Source organism: Bufo bufo, chromosome 5 (genome assembly GCF_905171765.1).
Source record: "Bufo bufo chromosome 5, aBufBuf1.1, whole genome shotgun sequence".
Lineage (NCBI taxonomy): Eukaryota > Metazoa > Chordata > Amphibia > Anura > Bufonidae > Bufo > Bufo bufo.
Genome location: NC_053393.1, coordinates 161,296,594 through 161,315,985, shown reverse-complemented (window position 1 = coordinate 161,315,985; position 19,392 = coordinate 161,296,594). Strand labels below are relative to the sequence as shown.

The 19,392-nt window shown below is 45.5% G+C and overlaps 1 protein-coding gene across 2 annotated transcripts in view; it reads left to right on the top strand.

Annotated features, from left to right (window-relative positions):
- The first annotated feature begins 7,838 nt into the window (after nt 1-7,838).
- The window catches only part of ENOSF1 (enolase superfamily member 1), a 66,767-nt gene continuing 55,213 nt past the window's right edge, over nt 7,839-19,392 (top strand). For both annotated transcript variants that reach the window (XM_040431792.1, XM_040431793.1), the window contains exons 1-2: nt 7,839-8,001; nt 17,953-18,061. In XM_040431792.1, coding sequence (XP_040287726.1) covers nt 7,918-8,001; nt 17,953-18,061 — 193 coding nt within the window. In that variant the 5' untranslated portion in view covers nt 7,839-7,917. The remainder of the gene's footprint in view (nt 8,002-17,952; nt 18,062-19,392) is intronic.

The window sequence follows — 19,392 nt, the reverse complement described above, 5'->3', positions numbered from 1 at the left end:
AGAACAGATCTAGACCATAGAAACATAGAAACATAGAATGTGTCGGCAGATAAGAACCATTTGGCCCATCTAGTCTGCCCAATATATCTGAATCCTATGAATAGTCCCTGGCCCTATCTTATATGAAGGATAGCCTTATGCCTATCCCATGCATGCTTAAACCCCTTCACTGTATTTGCAGCTACCACTTCTGCAGGAAGGCTATTCCATGCATCCACTACTCTCTCAGTAAAGTAATACTTCCTTATATTACTTTTAAACCTTTGCCCCTCTAATTTAAAACTGTGTCCTCTTGTGGTAGTTTTTCTTCTTTTAAATATGCTCTCCTCCTTTACCGAGTTGATTCCCTTTATGTATTGAAAAGTTTCTATCATATCCCCTCTGTCTCTTCTTTCTTCCAAGCTATACATGTTAAGGTCCTTTAACCTTTCCTGGTAAGTTTTATCCTGCAATCCATGTACCAGTTTAGTAGCTCTTCTCTGAACTCTCTCTAGAGTATCTATATCCTTCTGGAGATATGGCCTCCAGTACTGCGCACAATACTCCAAGTGAGGTCTCACCAGTGTTCTGTACAGCGGCATAAGCACTTCACTCTTTCTACTGCTTATACCTCTCCCTATACATCCAAGCATTCTGCTGGCATTTCGTGCTGCTCTATTACATTGTCTTCCCACCTTTAAGTCTTCTGAAATAATTACTCCTAAATCCCTTTCCTCAGATACTGAGGTCAGGACTGTGTCAAATACCATGATTATGGGTGGTATACAGGGAAGTACAGAGATGAGCAGACCCCATAGCAAAAATGAAAAAAAAAAAGTAAATTTTTTCACATGTTGAATAATACCCCTAACCACCTTGGATAGGAAGACTTGGCATTTATCACCTCTTTTTTAAAATCATTAGGTTAATGGGGTTGCCAGGCATTTACTAAATGATGGTCTGTGCTCAGGATAGGCTATTAGTAGCTGATTGGTCGGGTCTGACACCTCGTACCTCTGATGATCAGCTGTCGACACCGAAGTTACACAGTTCTGACAACATTGTAGCGGACGGAGCTTGTTACTACAGCTCCTTTCCCATTTTCCAGTTTAAATTTTTGCCTCAGGCAGCACAAAGGCAATGTGCTTCCCTGTCTCTGGCCACAAAGCACTGAGGGAAGGGGGGCCCAAGCTGAACTCTTGCACCAGGGCCCACCATGGGCTTTTAGCTACGCCCCTGAATGAGCTCCCTCCACTACAAGTAGCAAGCTACCTCCACAACAGCTGATCAGCATGGATACAAGGTGTCAGACCACTGCTAATCAGCTAGTGATGGCCTATCTTGAGGATAGGCCATTATTTAGTTAGGGCTGGACAATGCCTTTAATTCGCACATCTTTTTTGTAGGGCCTGTGGAGACAGAATCCAAGCACAGGATCTCACCACCCATTAAAGGAATTTCATGTCCATTTATATTGATTGACTTTTATACTTCAGCCAAGTTCTAAGCTAAATAAGCTGTAACCATGCACATGAAGTAATTCAGTTACCTCTCTCCAATAATAATTACCGGTAGTTGGCATATACTTTATATCCTATACATTTCCCTGATTATCAATATTTGCCAGCCAGACTCAATAAGGCTGGTTTCACACGGGCGTTGCTGAAAAAGATGCGGAACATGCGCGATTTTTCCGCGCGAGTGCAAAACATTGTAATGGGTTTTGCACGCGCGTGAGAAAAATCGGCATGTTTGGTACCCAAACCCGAACTTCTTCACAGAAGTTTGGGTTTTGGTTAGGTGTTGTGTAGATTGTATTATTTTCCCTTATAACATGGTTATAAGGGAAAATAATAGCATTCTTAATACAGAATGCATAGTATACTAGGGCTGGAGGGGTTAAAAAATAAATAAATAATAATTTAACTCACCTTAATCCACTTGTTCGCGCAGCCCGGCCTCTCTTCTGTCTTCTTCTTTGAGGAATAGGACCTTTGATGACGTCACTGCGCTCATCACATGGTCCATCACATGATCTTTTAACATGGTGATGGATCATGTGACGGACCATGTGATGAGCGTAGTGACGTCACCACAGATCCTTTTCCTGTGCACAGCAAAGATGAAGACAGAAGAGAAGCCGGGCTGCGCGAACAAGTGGATTAAGGTGAGTTAAATTGTATTTTTATTTTTATTTTTATTTTTTTTAACCTCACCAGCCCTATTGTACTATGCATTCTGTATTAAGAATGCTATTATTTTCCCTTATAACCACTTGCTTGCGATTTTCACGCAGCCCCATTCACTTCTATGGGGCCTGTGTTGCGTGGAAAACGCACAATATAGAGCATGCTGCGATTTTTACGCAATGCACAAGTGATGCGTGAAAATCAGCGCTCATCTGCACAGCCCCATTGAAGTGAATGGGTCCGGATTCAGTGCGGGTGCAATGCGTTCACCTCACGCATTGCACCCGTGTGAAAATCTCACCTGTGTGAAAGAGGCCTAAGGCCTCTTTCAGACGGGCGTCACGTTTTGGCTCCGGATGCGTCCCGGGTGCATTGCGGCAAACCCGCGCGAGTAGGTATGCAATTGCAGTCAGTTTTGACTGCGATTGCGTTCCGTTTTTATCGCGCGGGTGCAATGTGTTTTGCACGCGCGTGATAAAAAACTGAATGTGGTACCTAGACCCAAACTTCTTCACAGAAGTTCAGGTTTGGGTTCAAGGTTGTGTAGATTGTATTATTTTCCCTTATAACATGGTTATAAGGCAAAATAATAGTATTCTGAATACAGAATGCTTCGTAAAATAGGGCTGGAGGGGTTAAAAAAAATTTTTTTTAAATAATTTAACTCACCTTAATGCACTTGTTTGCGCAGCCGGCATCTCTTCTGTCTTGATCTGTGAGGAAAAGGATCTGTGGTGATGTCACTGCGCTCATCACATAATCCATCACCATTTTTTTTAACCCCTCCAGCCCTATTTTACTAAGCATTCTGTATTCACAAAGAGGAGCATGCTGAGATTTTCACGCAATGCACAAGTCATGCGTGAAAATCACCGCTCATGTGCACAGCCCCATAGAAATGAATAGGTCTGGATTCAGTGTGGGTGCAATGCGTTCACCTCACACATTGCACCCGCCAGGAAATCTCACCCGTCTGAAAGGGGCCTAACAGGCACTAAATATCACGGCCGTGACAAATGACAAAGCTATTAAAGGGGTCGTCAAAGTTATATTTATTGATGACCTATCCTCAGGATAGGTCATCAATGTCAGATCGGCTGGGGTTCGACACCCGGCACCCCCGCCGATCAGCTGTTTGAAGAGAAGGCGCGCACCGCTTCTATACAGCGATCCGTACCATGAATGGGATGGCTTGGGTGTAATTACACCTGCTCACCTCTGCAGATGCAACGGCTAGAAGGTAAACAGTGAAGGGGAGGCAGCGCTGGCACGGCGCGCGCCTTCTCTTCAAACAGCTGATCGGCGGGGGTGCCGGATGTCGGTCCCCAGCCGATCTGATATTGATGACCTATCCTGAGGATAGGTCATCAATAAATATAACTTGGACAACCCCTTTAATCATGTACCGAGCTTCTCTAGGCTGTCAAATCACCACTGTGTATAAGAAAATATTATCCTTGTAGAGACCTTCAGTGCACTGAATGATTGTCTTGGTAGATTAAAATGCTAAATTAGGCTTCATGCAAGTATTTAGGTATTTTGCAGTCCACGAATTACGGATCTGCAAAATACGGACACCGTCCGTGTTGCATCTGCATTTTTAGCGGAGCCATTGACTTCAATGGTTCTGTGGTCTGTATTTTACAGGCAAGTATAGGTGTTATCTTTTTGTGGAACGGACATACAGATATGAAAAGTACATGGATTTTGGAAGCAGGTAGCGTGTACAAATTAAAAACAGAAAATGAAAAATTAAAGCAGTAAAAAAATAAATCATAAAAGGATGCAGAAGGGGAAGAGAAGGACGTAATAAAACACAAATGGCTATACAAATTTCTAAATGCTGAAAACAGTCACAAAGGCTGAACTACAGCACCAAGTTAACACATGACTGGATGATATCTTCACAAGCCACACTCTATTGAAACTTGGATGAGAAACAGTTTTTTAAAGTGTAGCAACATATCAAAGGTTTTGATGAGTTACATGTCCCCAAGCGGGACGTCACTGCTGAAGCCAGTCATTGGCTGCAGCAGTGCAGGTGACCATGTCGATTCCCAGCCAGGGGCTAAAAGATGGCAGAATTGGTGTCACGGCTGAGGATGGGGGAAACCCTCAGCCGTGCGATGTCAGAAGATGTAGTGGCTGCTCGGCCAGGACGACAGAATTAGGGAGCAGGTCACCACCTAACGCATCACTAATCTGACCCTGACTCCTAACCATATGAGCCAACCCTGATGGTGAAAGGGCTCATACACCAGAACCTCATAATCCCTGCTAGCCCTCAGGATTGCCCTGGAACAAGGAGCAGGGTAAGACAACCTGTTCCTGCTAGATGTGGAGGAACAGGAGTCTCACTGGCCAAACTACAAAGAAAGGGGAACATGGACAGCTTATGGCAATGGCAGGTAAATGCAACAAGACAACACCTACCTGCCACAGACACAGAACCTGGAACCTATGTATAAGTGCTGCTGTCCACAAGAACTCAAACGGACACAGCACACACCTCACCTCACTCAGGAACCCAGGACCATAAGCCGCAATAACAGAAAGACCAAACACACATCTTAATAACACCATGTAATATAACTTATGACCACAAGGGTGGCCCTCACTGGCAAATGGAATATAAACCAGGAGGACGACTCCAGCTAACCATGGCTGAAGTACCCCTCAGACTTCTGCTCTCAACTGAGGCTAAATAGCCCATGTAGCCACACCCACACAGACACACCCAGTGCACACACACTAGGAAGGGAATTAACCCTTCCCACACCAGGGAAGGGAAGACAGCCACTTAAAGGGGACGTGCACACATACAAAAACCTTGTGCATAACAAACAAACACAAGGCACACCTAATAGACAGGTTGCCAGGTGCAACCGCATGCAATGACAGCGAGCAGCCTAGCAACCAGCTCCAGCTGCTCTACTGCCACAAACCTAATGTTGCCAGCGGCAACCACAGGTGAGGCAAAAAACTTCAGCCCTCACCTGTGATTGACAACAACTCCAGACCACAGGCAACTGCATGCGGTTCAGGAGTCACGGCCATACCATGGTCGTGACAATTGGATCCAGAGCGTAGCACCAGAGCGACAGGGAGCAGGTATAAATCTTTTATTAGGTGATCCATGCTAGGGGCCATAATTAAATAGTTAATAATTCTCAGAAACCTCTTTAACACCCATATACTATATATCCTTCCCTAGTCAAAGTTTTGTTTTACCAAGAAAAAAAAAACTTCTTACAATTTGAAAAGCATGAAAAAGTATAACTCAGACGGAATGGCAAAAAGAAAAAAGAGAAATTGGAATTTTTTAAGTCACACTTTGTTATTTTAGAACATTTGCTGCTTTTTTTTTTTTTTTCATAGTCAGACAACCCCACAAATTCCAACTATAGATCAGCAGATTTGGGTTTCAATATAATTTTTATGCTGACAACACAAAACTATAGACTTTCCTCAGACGTCCTCTCATGAAACAACTCATGCTGTTCTGACAAACTCCAGTGAGCATCCTCCGACCGCCATGTCCTCTTTATACCTCAAGCTCAACCTCCATCAACTATTTACCTTAGGCCTCATCCACACAATTGTATCTGTAAACCACAGATTTACAAAATACAGGTCCATGCGCATTCCTCAAGTTTCCCACTTTCTTCAGTAGAATTTTTTATTCTTGGACGCAAAACAGGAATAGTACATGTTCTATCATTTGTGGAACGACCACACGGATGCGAACAACACATGGATGACATCCATATACTACTGTTTTTTTTGCAGACCCCATAGAGATAAATGAGAACAGTGGCCAAACCCGCAAAAAATATGGATGGGAATACGGATCCCAAATGTGATCATGTGCATGAGGCCTTATGCAGTTCCCATTAATATATGTAAATCCGCCATCTATTTCTTTTTGACATCTGGCATGGGTCATGGCTGTCATGATAAATGACAAATAAAGCAAACGGTATTTGCAATGTAGAGATACTGGTTGAATTATGGATTTGTGCAGCATCTGTGTTCAGCAGATCTGCTCTCCTGTATCCGAATTAAAAAAAAAATTGGATAGATATTAAAACAAAGAATAAAGAACAATTCCACCCTGACAGGCAGGCCGCCTCTCTCTTGGATCTCTTATGCTCCTCCACAGTATTCCTCCTAACATGGAGGATCAAGCATCCATGTTCTCGTCCACCAGGACCTGAGACGGTCCCTCTCCAGCCTGACCCCATGGGGGTTGGCAAGGTGAGGGCTATCCCACAAAGCCTGGAGTTGAGAGTAGGTATGCAATTGCAGTCAGTTTTGACTGCGATTGCGTTCCGTTTTTATCGCGCGGGTGCAATGGCCTGGAAAGCCCCAGCTTTGCACAAGCTAGCCTGCAGGTTTTTGGGGGCGCCCATTCAGAGACAGTTCGCAGGCACATTGCGGAACTGCGTGGGGTCAGGTGGGCCAAAACGTCACTCCTCTCCATCTTTCTTTCTTCCCGTTTCCTAGTCTCCTTGTTGCCCCTCCGGGGCTCGCTGAAAGAAGAGTGTGTGGACGTGCTGCTTTCTGACATGAGCCCATTTCAACTGCAGTCTACTTCCTCCCGCTTGATGGCTGTGGAACCAATTACTAACTCCTTATAGTGGTATGGTCTCACGTTACAATGTTTTCCACTTACAAAGGTAGTTGTAGAGCGTATTAATATTGTATTTTGAGTGACCATTGCATCATCAGCGCCAGGTACAGTAATTGTAACTGTTAAAATATGAGACTATTGCACCACCCTGGAGACTACTATGCCACCCTTTTCCTCAAGCTCGGACTGGCCCACAGGGGAACAAGTCAATCCACCAATGGGCTCCTGAGTAAGGTGGGTACCTAGTCCCCCACTCCCTGCACAAGTGGCAAATGGCACAGTAGACTGACTGCACTACATACAGATAGGCAGCGGACTGCATCTCAACCAACCTATGTTCATATAAAAAACGGATTATTTGAGAAACTACCCAGTTTATTATAGATGCAATGGATGGCTCATGTGGCTTTTAAGTACAGAGGCAGGCCAGCCAGTATTGTCTTTCATCAGGGACCCGATACTCAAAGTCTCTGCAGGGACCCCTATAATCAATCATCTTTAGCGTCTTGCTGCTGCCTGTCGCTGTGTGAGCAGATACTATTTGCTGTACAGTGGGCCCCCAGAACGAATTTTACTGGTGGCCCCCAGGCCCCCCAGTCTGACACTGCTTTTTCATATAATCACCTTTCCTAAAAACAACCTTGATAGGAGCCTGACAGGGTAATTTTCTGTTAATTGTCAGAATGTAAGGTTCCTATAATTGTAAGTGTAACTAGATACTCCGGTTTCCTCCCACACTCCAATGACATACTGATAGGGACCTTAGATTGTGAGCCCCACTGGGGACAGTTGGTTGCTAATGTCTGTAAAATTCTGCGGAATATAGTAGCGTTATATAAGTGCAAAAAATATATAAAATATATATATATATATATATATATATATAATACAAAATATGCAGCACCCTGGCCATAGAACTTTTCACGGTGTGAGGGTTAAACTGAGAATCTATGTCAGCTGAAAGTGAGACGGTCAACTGAGGGGCGTGAATCCACCCACAATGTAATCTACATATCAGGAAGCGCTGCGCCCTGACTGCTCTGACGCTTGTCGCTCTCATTGCAGCCAGCTATTTTTTGTTCCTTTTGCAGATACTGAAAGTGTGAAACATACAACATGGTAAAAGGAAAGATTACTGGACTCTCAGTTAAAGATGTCCGGTTTCCAACCTCACTGGGTCATCACGGCTCTGATGCTATGGTAAGGTTAACAATATGTACTTAGAACATAGCAAATGCCAACTCTGTGTCAACTTCATGAAAGCAGCACTAAACCTAAAGTCTGCAGGTTATAAAATAGCAGTTTGTGGAAGAAATGCAAATATTATTCATACGTATGTTAATACAGTATACAGACATCCCAACCTGCAAAACTTCATTTCAGGGAGGTGCACTTCTCATTTCAGGGAGGTTTTCTTTTTTTTTTCTTTCATGAACTTTTTATTACATTTTCCAGACATAAGCAGTATCTGCACACTTTTCTCTATGGTGTGGAGGACTGGGCTCATTACCCTGCCCCAAATTATCATATTTATGTATATGATTAAAGGGATTCTGTCACCACCTATAAGCCCTGTGAGCTAAACATCTGCTCATGTCCAGGGTAGCATTCTGATTTCTAAGGTGGCCTTATAAAAGCTATTTGTGGCTTTATTCTGCGGAAAAACAGGTTTTACTAACCTGTCAATCATTGAATTAAGGTGCCCAAGCAGGGGAGGTCTGTGGATGCATGGTGCCCGGCCGCACGCATCGCCATTCGTGCCCAGCGCCGCCTCTCCCACCCTCCCCCTCCTCCCGCTTTGAGATCCCGCGCGTGCGCACAGGCTCAGCCTGATGCGCCGTTGCGGACTGCTGGCATCGGCCTCTTCTTGCACTGTGCGCACGCGCCGAGAAGAGGACACTGCTACAGGTTGCCGGAAAGGTTTACTGCGAGTAAACTAGAGATGGGAAGTTCGGATCTTTCACATGAATCGGTTCATTTGGATCAGTTCATTCAAATGAACCGAATCATGAATCAAATCTTCGGTTCATTCGCTGAGCTGACAAGAAGCAAGTGAACCGAAGCTTAGGTTGCGCAATGCGCGGATGCTTGGATTCACTTGCTGACTCGCTGAGTCGGCTCTTGGTCTGAGTCAGGAAGTTTATTCTTTAAAACCCTGTGTGTAATTATCTACCCCACTGTAGGAAAAAAAACAAGCATCCAGGGGGTGTGAATTTAACACTAGGGTAAATAATATAATTAAAATGGAGGGTTAAATGTGTAAATGTATTTAAAAAAAATACATCTCTCTCAATAGTTCTATAGCTACTGAATGAGACAGAAGAAGGGATGCCTTTAAAGCGAACCTTTCACCTGGATTTCACTTACTAAACTATCAAAAGTACCTTATAGATCATCCTCATTGTGTTAGCACACGGTCTTGTCCCGCTTTTCTGTGATGTATATGCATGGAAAAATCGCTTTATAAAGTACTCTTCTCCAGCTCCACAAGTCACGATAGAATTCAAGGGGGTAGCCCTTCCCTCACTCCAGGCTGTAACTCCCCTGCCCTAACCCCGCCTCTCTGCAGTCTGACATCCGGCTCAGTCGCCGGGACCGCGCTTGTACAGGCGGCGCATGCGCCATCGGACTCAAGCGCGATCCTGTAACTGAATTGCGCGTGAGGAAGAGAAGACAGGCAGGCATCGGGGATGGCTCATGCGCGATTCAGTTACAGGATCGCGATTGAGTCCGACGGCGCATGCGCGCCTGTACAAGCGCGGTCCCGGCGACTGAGCCGGGTGTCAGTTAGACTGCAGAGAGGCGGGGTTAGGGCAGGGGAGTTACAGCCTGGAGTGAGGGAAGGGCTACCCCCTTGACTTCTACCGTGACTTGTGGAGCTGGAGAAGAGTACTTTATAAGGCGATTTTTCCATGCATATACATCACAGAAAAGCGGGACAAGACTGTATGATAACACAATGAGGATGATCTATAAGGTACTTTTAATAGTTTAGTAAGTGAAATCCAGGTGAAAGGTTCTCTTTAACATATATATCTCCTTGAGAAGCCAATTTGACCCTAAAGGGTTAATTCAACCTGTAATCTAAACTCTGTGTCCTGTCCTTCTCTTATGTCTCTGCTTTGCTATCAGTAAACCTTTCCGGGATATATTGTCTCACGTGCGGGTGTCAGGGAGCCGCTATCTAATAGCGGGAGACTCCCTGAACGTCCGGGAGACTTGAGATCCCTGCAGTATATCTAGAGGTTCCTAAAAGTAACCCCCTGATTGTGTACTTGAACCCCCTAATTGTAAAGCGCTGGGAAATATGTTGGCGCCGTATAAATAAAGATTATTATTATCTTATCACTAGTTTTGCTGACCTGAACAGCTATTGGAACAGATGGAAGGAGTTACCAGCAGGGCTGGGATGAGGGGTAGGCGCCTGCCTAGGGTGCCACCCCGCTACACATAAGAGGGGGCGCTATTATGGCCGCATCTGTAGCCATTTAGTCTCATAGGCTTCAGGCCACTGGACGTGGCGCAAGAGATCACGGTGACGTCACTGCAACCTCCTGCGCTGGGTCTCACGTGATCATGTCATTGTGCGAGACTGTGGCCTGCATCCATCACAGATGGTGAGGGAACAGTAGTGAGGTAAGTGTTCCCCCCCCCCCCCTAAGCGAGACTGTACTGGGGGCACCAAGGAAGGTGGCGGAGGAGCATCATGTATACCTGGCACTACAGGGGGATGCATTTTATACTGGCATTAAGGTGGGGGGAGCATTATATACTGGCATTAGGGTGGGGGGAGCAATATATACTGGCACTAGGGTGGGGGAGAGAGCAATATATACTGGCACTATGGTGGGTGGAGAGCATTATATACTGGCACTGGGGTGGGGGAGAGCATTTTATACTGGCAGTAGGGTGGGGGTATGCATTATATACTGGCACTAGGGTGGAGAGAGTATTATATACTGTACTGGCACTAGGGTGGGGGGAGGGCACTGGGGGGTAACATTATATACTGGCACTAGGGTGGGGGTACAGTATTATATACTGCCACTTGGGTGGAGGGAGCATTTTTTTGGGCACTAGGGTGGAGGGGGTGAATTATATACTGGCACTATGGTGGGGGGAGCATTATATACTGACACTAGGGTGGGGGAAGCATTATATACTGGCACTAGGGTGGGGGAAGCATTATATACTGGCACTAGGGTGGGGGGAGCATTAAATACTGGCACTAGGGTGGGGGGAGCATTAAATACTGGCACTAGGGTGGGGGGAGCATTAAATACTGGCACTAGGGTGGGGGGAGCATTATTTACTGGCACTAGGGTGGGGGGAGAGCATTATATACTGGCACTATGGTGTGGGAGAGCATTATATACTGGCACTATGGTGTGGGAGAGCATTATATACTGGCACTAGGGTGAAGGGGAACATTATATACTGGCGCTAGGGTGAGGAGGGAGCATTATATACTGGCACTATGGTATGGAAGAGCATTATATACTGGCGCTAGGGTGAGGAGGGAGCATTATATACTGGCACTTCCAAAATCTGTAAAAATCCCCCATTTACCACGAGTCATATAGTATTAATGGTTTCTTATGTGGAAGAGAAGGCTGCACACCCCTGACCAAATGTGTCTGCCCATGATGGTCTGGACCAAATGGAGAAAAAAAGGAAATTGAACAACTGAAATCCGTGGAGACGTCACCTGTAAAACATCGGATCTGCCATTCACTGCTTCTTTTAAATGTTTTAATCTTTTTTATTAGTATTAATGTCCCTTTTAATTGTTTTGGGGTAGGGGGGCGCAATTTTCCTGCTCTTCCTAGGGTTCTGAAAAACCGTGTCCCAGCCCTGGGTACCAGTGTCTGACAGCTATCTCTTATGTGCACTTATACACACAATGCTATCAATCACTGATAAATCCTCCCTCCTGTTCTGAAAGGTATTCACAGGAAGTCAAAAAGGCAAAAATATAAATTTATAAATTACAAGTTTTACTGAAGCTTTTCCCACATAACTATATATATGTCTGCTCAGCTCCTCCTGTTCCATAATGTAGTGCCTTCAGATTGAATATCATTTTGTGGTCCTCTTTAAAGTAGTGGATGAGGGCAACTTAAAGGGGTTTTTGAGGCTTTTACTATTGATGACCTATCCTTCTCTCTTCCTGTTCACCGCTGCTGTCTATGGCAACAGAAAGAGAAAAGAGAGATGGCACATGCGCACGCCGTCTCATCATAAAGCTGATCGGCGGGGGTGCCGGGTGTCGAACCCCCGCCAATCTGATATTGATGACCTAGCCTGAGAATAGGTCATCAATAGTAACAGCCCAGACAACCCCTTTAATATGGGTATCCGGCAATATGTATTTGTATTTACCAACACTCACATAGCCCTGGTTCGTAGTCTCCCTCCTCTAATAATATAACAACCCTTTTATATGAATGAAATAACCCTAATGTATTCTAGACATGGTAGATGCACATAGTTTTATTTGTAAGTCTACATATAAAAAGATCCCTCTATTAATGCCAACTTTCAATTTAAGGACACATTTATTTCAGGTCAACTGGTGGGATATACAAGGCCAGGAGTATAAAAGAAACCGTACTATCAGGGGCGGACTGAGAACCCTCAGGGCCCCCGGGTGAAATAAATCAAGGGCCCCCTTACAGGCCCCACCCATGTTCTGCTGCAAGCCCCACCCTTGTCCCGCCTCCAGCCACTCCCTACACATTCTATAGAAATACTTCTATATTTTGTCCTTACGCTGCTACATCTGAGAGTACGGTATGTGGTAGAGATTGACTTCAATGGGTCAGTGAACCGCATTTTACGGCCAAGAATAGCACATGTTCTATTTTTTTGCGGAATGGACATACAGATGCGGAAAGCACACAATAGGTCCGCATAAAACAGAGATGAAACACGGACATCATCCATATTTTGCGGATACACGTTTTACAGTTCGCATAATACATACAGTTGTGGGAAAAGGGTCACCTAAAACTGTATTTTCCACTTGCAGAAATAAAAAAATAATATATATATATAGAAATATATAGTAGGCCTGTACACCAAAGTCACATTTATTCTCAGAAAAGTTTTACACATGCAGCTTGCAATAAGCAGACATGCTGTTAATTGCCATATTTATTGATAAAAGCCTACCACTCAAATGCAGCAAACAGCATATTACAAAAAATTGCACACTCCATATTATTGAATAGGTGGCCTGTCCAGTTCTAACAGGCTTACCTCTACTACAACAAGCTCTTTACCAAAGTTGACTGGCATTTTTCCCAGCAGAACACTGGCAATATTTGTTTGAAATACGTTGCATTGCGTGCAGCTATCATACCATGCCCTCTTTTTTCTTCACTGTTCAAAGGTTGGAAAAATGCATTCTGGCCAGGGGCGTAGCTATAGGGGGTGCAGAGGTAGCAGTCGCTACCGGGCCCAGGAGCCTGAGGGGGGCCCAAAGATCCTTGTGCCACATAAGACACTGGCATTATAGAAAGTGCATACTGGTCAATTTACACCTCTGGCTGGAGGGAAGGGGTTAGGTTAAGAATTTGGCATGAGGGGGTGCCCTTTCAATGTTTGCCTCAGGCAGCAGGAAGGATATGTGCTCCCCTGCCCCTTGCCAACAAGTACTGAGGGACAGGGGCCCCAGCTGAACTCTTGCACCAGGGCCCATGAGCTTTTGCTAAGCCCCTGATTCTGGCATATGAAATTAAACAATCATTCTCCTAAGGCCTCCTGCACACGAACGTATTTTTTTGCGGTCCGCAAAAACGGGTCCCGTTTTTCCGTGATCCGTGACCGTTTTTTCGTCCATGGGTCTTCCTTGATTTTTGGAGGATCCACGGACATGAAAAAAAAGTCGTTTTGGTGTCCGCCTGGCCGTGCGGAGCCAAACGGATCCGTCCTGAATTACAATGCAAGTCAATGGGGACGGATCCGTTTGACGTTGACACAATATGGTGCCATTTCAAACGGATCCGTCCCTATTGACTTTCAATGTAAAGTCTGGAGTCCCTTTTATACCATCGGATCGGAGTTTTCTCCAATCCGATGGTATATTTTAACTTGAAGCGTCCCCATCACCATGGGAACGCCCCTATGTTAGAATATACTGTCGGATATGAGTTAGATCGTGAAACCTCATTTCCGACAGTATATGCTAACACAGAGGCGTTCCCATGGTGATGGGGACGCTTCTAGTTAGAATATACTACAAACTGTGTACATGATTGCCCCCTGCTGCCTAGCAGCATCCGATCTCTTACAGGGGGCCGTGATCAGCACAATTAACCCCTCAAGTGCCGCACCTGAAGGGGTTAATTGTACTATCATATCCCCCTGTAAGAGATCAGGGCTGCCAGGCAGCAGGGGGCAGACCCACCCCCCCTCCCCAGTTTGAATATCATTGGTGGCCAGTGCGCCCCCCCCCCCCCTTCCTCCCTCTATTGTAATAATTCGTTGGTGGCAGTGTGCGCCCCCCCCCCTTCCTCCCTCTATTGTAATAAATCGTTGGTGGCACAGTGTGCGCCCCCCCGCCCCCCCCCTTCCTCCCTCTATTGTAATAAATCGTTGGTGGCACAGTGTGCGCCCCCCCGCCCCTTCCTCCCTCTATTGTAATAAATCGTTGGTGGCACAGTGTGCGCCCCCCATCGGCCCCCCCTCCCTCTATAGCATTAACAACATTGGTGGCCAGTGTGCGGCCTCCCATCTCCCCTTCCCCCCCCGATCATTGGTGGCAGCGGGTTACTAGCAATAGTACAATAGTAGAAGATTCATACTTACCGGCTGCTGCGATGTTCGTGTCCGGCCGGGAGCTCCTCCTACTGGTAAGTGACAGTTCATTTAGCAATGCGCCGCACAGACCTGAGGCTGTCACTTACCAGTAGGTGGAGCTCCCGGCCGGACACGAACATCGCAGCAGCCGGTAAGTATGAATCTTCTACTATTGTACTATTGCTATGTAACCATGGCAACCAGGACTGTAGTAGCGTCCTGGTTGCCATGGTTACCGATCGGAGCCCCAGCGATTAAACTGGGACTCCGATCGGAACTCCGCTGCCACCAATGATGATGGGGGGGGGGAGATGGGAGGCCGCACACTGGCCACCAATGTTGTTAATGCTATAGAGGGAGGGGGGGCCGATGGGGGGCGCACACTGTGCCACCAACGAATTATTACAATAGAGGGAGGGAGGGGGGGCGCACACTGTGCCACCAACGAATAATTACAATAGAGGGGGGGGGGGCGCACTGGCCATCAATGATATTCAAACTGGGGAGGGGGGGAGGGTCTGCCCCCTGCTGCCTGGCAGCCCTGATCTCTTACAGGGGGATATGATAGTACAATTAACCCTTTCAGGTGCCGCACCTGAAGGGGTTAATTGTGCTGATCACGGCCCCCTGTAAGAGATCGGGTGCTGCCAGGCAGCAGGGGGCAGTCTTGTACACAGTTTGTAGTGTATTCTAACTAGAGGCGTCCCCATCACCATGGGAACGCTTCTGTGTTAGAATATACTGTCGGTTCTGAGTTTTCACGAAGTGAAAACTCAGCTTTGAAAAAGCTTTATGCAGACGGATCTTCGGATCCGTCTGTATAAAAACTAACCTACGGCCACGGATCACGGACACGGATGCCAATCTTGTGTGCATCCGTGTTCTTTCACGGACCCATTGACTTGAATGGGTCCGTGAACCGTTGGCCGTGAAAAAAATAGGACAGGTCATATTTTTTTCACGGCCATGAAACACGGATCACGGATGCGGCTGCAAAACGGTGCATTTTCCGTTTTTTCCACGGACCCATTGAAAGTCAATGGGTCTGCGAAAAAAAACGGAAAACGGCACAACGGCCACGGGTGCACACAACGGTCGTGTGCAGGAGGCCTAAATGTTCAAATCATTCTAGTCCAGTTCAGATGGTAGCAGCTGAGCTCTAACTGATTTCTATAAGCAGGTTCTAATACAGTAAAAATATAATTTAACCAAGGACACATCTGCATGGAGTTTGTATGGTCTCCTCGTGTTTGGGTTTCCTCCAGGTTCTCCAGTTTCCTCCCACACTCCAAAGACATACTGATAGGGAACTTAGATTGTGAGCCCCATTGGGGACAGTGAGTTATGATATTGTCTGTAAAGCGTTGCGGAATATGTCAGCGCTATATACACTGAACAAAAATATGAACACAACACTTTCGGTTTTGCTCCCATTTTGCATGAGCTGAATCTCCTTTGCCGAGATAATCCATCCCACCTCACAGGTGTGGCATATCAAGGTGCTGATTAGAGAGCATGAAAATTGCACAGGTGTGCCTTAGACTACCCACAATAAAAGACCACTCTGAAATGTGCAGTTTGATCACACAGCACAATGCCACAGATGTCGCAATGTTTGAGGGAGCGTGTAATTGGCATGCTGACTGCAGGAATGTCTACCAGAGCTGTTGCCCGTGCAATGAATGTTCATTTCTCTACCATAAGCCGTCTCCAAAGGCGTTTCAGAGAATTTGGCAGTACATCCAACCAGCCTCACAACCGCAGACCACGTGTAACCACACCAGCCCAGGACCTCCACATCCAGCATGTTCACCTCCATGATCGTCTGAGACCAGCCACCCGGACAACTGCAGTAACAATCGGTTTGCATAACCAAAGAATTTCTGCACAAACTGTCAGAAACCGCCTCAGGGAAGCTCATCTGCATGCTCGTCATCCTCATCGGGGTCTGGACCTGTCCGCAGTTCACATCGTCGTAAACGATTACAATTACAATACATGTAGATTCCTTCCTCACCTCATGGCCCTCTGTGTTGCTAGTTGTGTCCCCAGGTCCTGAGCCAGGCTCCTCCCCCTCACAGCAGCAGGGCTCCAGACTGATCACATAGGCAGCAGTCCTTCTAGCAGAGCTGCCTCATTAGAGGAGAGGCTGTCAGTGCTATTGACTGACAGGTTTTAGTCCAATCAGCACTCCTGGTCAGAGTAAGGCTGTTTCCATGTTATCTAATTTACATAAAATCGCTGCAAAATGCCTTGTTTTTTTGCCACGATTTTATGAAAATCAGATCATGTGTAAACAGCCTTACTCTGACCAGGAGTGCTGATTACACAAAACTTGCCAGTTCCCATGAATCAGCGCTGGTGTGGAGCCATCCTTCTCATTTAGGATGAATCGCAGACAGCATGCATCCTACTGTGTGCAGGGGCGGAGCTTATCACAGACAGCTTCTAAGCAAGGAAGTTCACTTACTGGTTTGGGGGCCCACCGAGGATTTCCCCTGCTCCCCGGTGGCCCAGTTCGAGCCTGTAAGTAAGCAAAATATAACAGTTTTGGTATATGAGACCTTATGAATGCTGCACAGATTTTTTTTTATATTAGAAACATTTTCAAAACAAGTCAGTTAATAGTTATGTCCTTTAGAATAGCAACTAGTGTATATAGTTTCTATGTAGTAGGATCCTAGAAATAAAATATCATCTGCTAAATATATTTCATAGCACGTGTTACTGGTTTTATTAAATGTGATATGAAGACTCTGTGATTTCTGATAATGGTTTACTAATTTAACACTTTTAGAAAATAAGTGAAATTAATATTTTATTTATTTATTATTAAAAAGTCATTTATTCCATGGTGCTGTACATATGAAAAAGGGTGTACATACATAATACAATAATCATGAACAAGACGAGTTACAAACTGGTACAGAAGGAAAGAGGCCCTGCCCGCGAGGGCTAACAATCTACAAAGGATGGGGGAAGAATACATTAAGTGAGGGTAAAGCTGGTCATGGTCGTACAGCAGCAGCAGGGTCACTGGTTGTAGGCTTGTCCTAAGAGATGAGTTTTCAGGCTTCTTTTGAAGGATTCCACTGTAGGTGAGTGTGATATCTTGGGGTAGAGAGTTCCAGAGTATGGGGGATGGAAAGGAGAAATCTTAGAGGCGATTGTGGGAAGAGCAGGTAAGAGGAGTGGAGGTCTTCAGAGTTTTGGAGATTGTGTGTGGGAATAAGTTACAAATATGCAAAAATGGAAACAACAAAATACCATTCACTTCCTAATTATTATCAATATAAAATCTTTCCAAATCTAAAACTCTGCACCTTTCTGTATTTCACTGAAACGCAGCACACAGACCCTGATTACTCCGCAGCGTATGTTGTCATAGAAACTGATGCAGAAGATGCTTTAAAAGGCTGCGGTTTAACCTTCACTTTAGGAAAAGGCACAGAGATTGGTAAGTTGACATTTACAATGTCTTTAACTTTCTGAAATCTCTTACCTACAGGTTTTTTTTTCCAGTAAATCTGCTGGTGAACCAGGCACATTACATGTGAACATAACAGTTGCATAACAAAATAGGAATGCAATAAATACACAAGATGACATGAGGTTAGACCAATAAAGACAGTAGCAGGGTGCAGAAGTGGTAACACCACTCTGGGGTGTTACACTACTTGTTGCACATAGGCATCACAATTAGAAGGCAGGCATGGCATTCTCTATGTGAAAAACAGCTAATCTACGTGACATCAGGCAATTTGTACAGTAAGTAACATTATGTAAAAGGCAGTCCTTGCATCATATTCACATAAGCATTGTTTATTGATTGAAAAGGGAAAAACAAGTTTAAGGTTTTGATTTCTGACAAATTTACTTTATTACTTGGGAGGAATTTTAACACAAAAATCTGTAATAAAAAAAAGTGGAACAGGTACTTCATAAATGTAGCGCTAATTTTGACCCCCATATTTAACAACTTGAAAAAAATATATGTATATATATACCCTGTTTCCCTTCTATTATACATCTGTCTGCCTGCAGCGACCACTAAGGAGAGCTCAGTGAACATGAATTTATGCCGTTACCAGTCACTTGAAGCTGAAATAATTTCCTTGCACTGAGCTTCTAACTTTTACATCATGAAGAGAAGGTTAGTGGGAGGGCCATACTCCTCCCAGGCCCCATAGCAGTTGGGTGGTCTTCTTCTATTGGAGGTACGCCACTGTATAAGGAGAGCAGTTAGAGCCCCTAGTTGTCTGCAGATATGGACCAGTGTTTAGTAGCAGAGGCTCGGCCAAAGCTGGGACAGAGATACTATGCCACAGACCCTGGATCACCAGCCTTTTGACCAGAGGGCCAGCAGAGGACTCAGCCACAGACCCTGGGCCACTAGCAGGGGCATAGCTAAAGGCTCATGGGCCCTGGTACAAGAGTTCAGCTGGGGCACCCCTTCCCTCAGTGCTTTGTGGCCAGGAGCAGAGAAGCACATAGCCTTTGTGCTGCCTGAGGCAAAAATTGAAACAGCACCTCCCTTATGCCAAATTCTTGACCTAACCCCTTCCCCCCAGCCAGAGGTGTAACCTGACCAGCATGCACTTTCTACAATACCGGTGTCTTCTTATGTGGCACAAGTTTCTTTGGGCCCCCTCAGGCTCCTGCACCCGCTATAGCTACACCCCTTGCCACTTACCCTTTGACCAGGGTACCAGCCTTATGAGAGAGAGAGAGAAAGGGACAGCTAGCTCAACCCTTCCTCAGCACAGAACTTTCTTCTGTTAGGGCAGG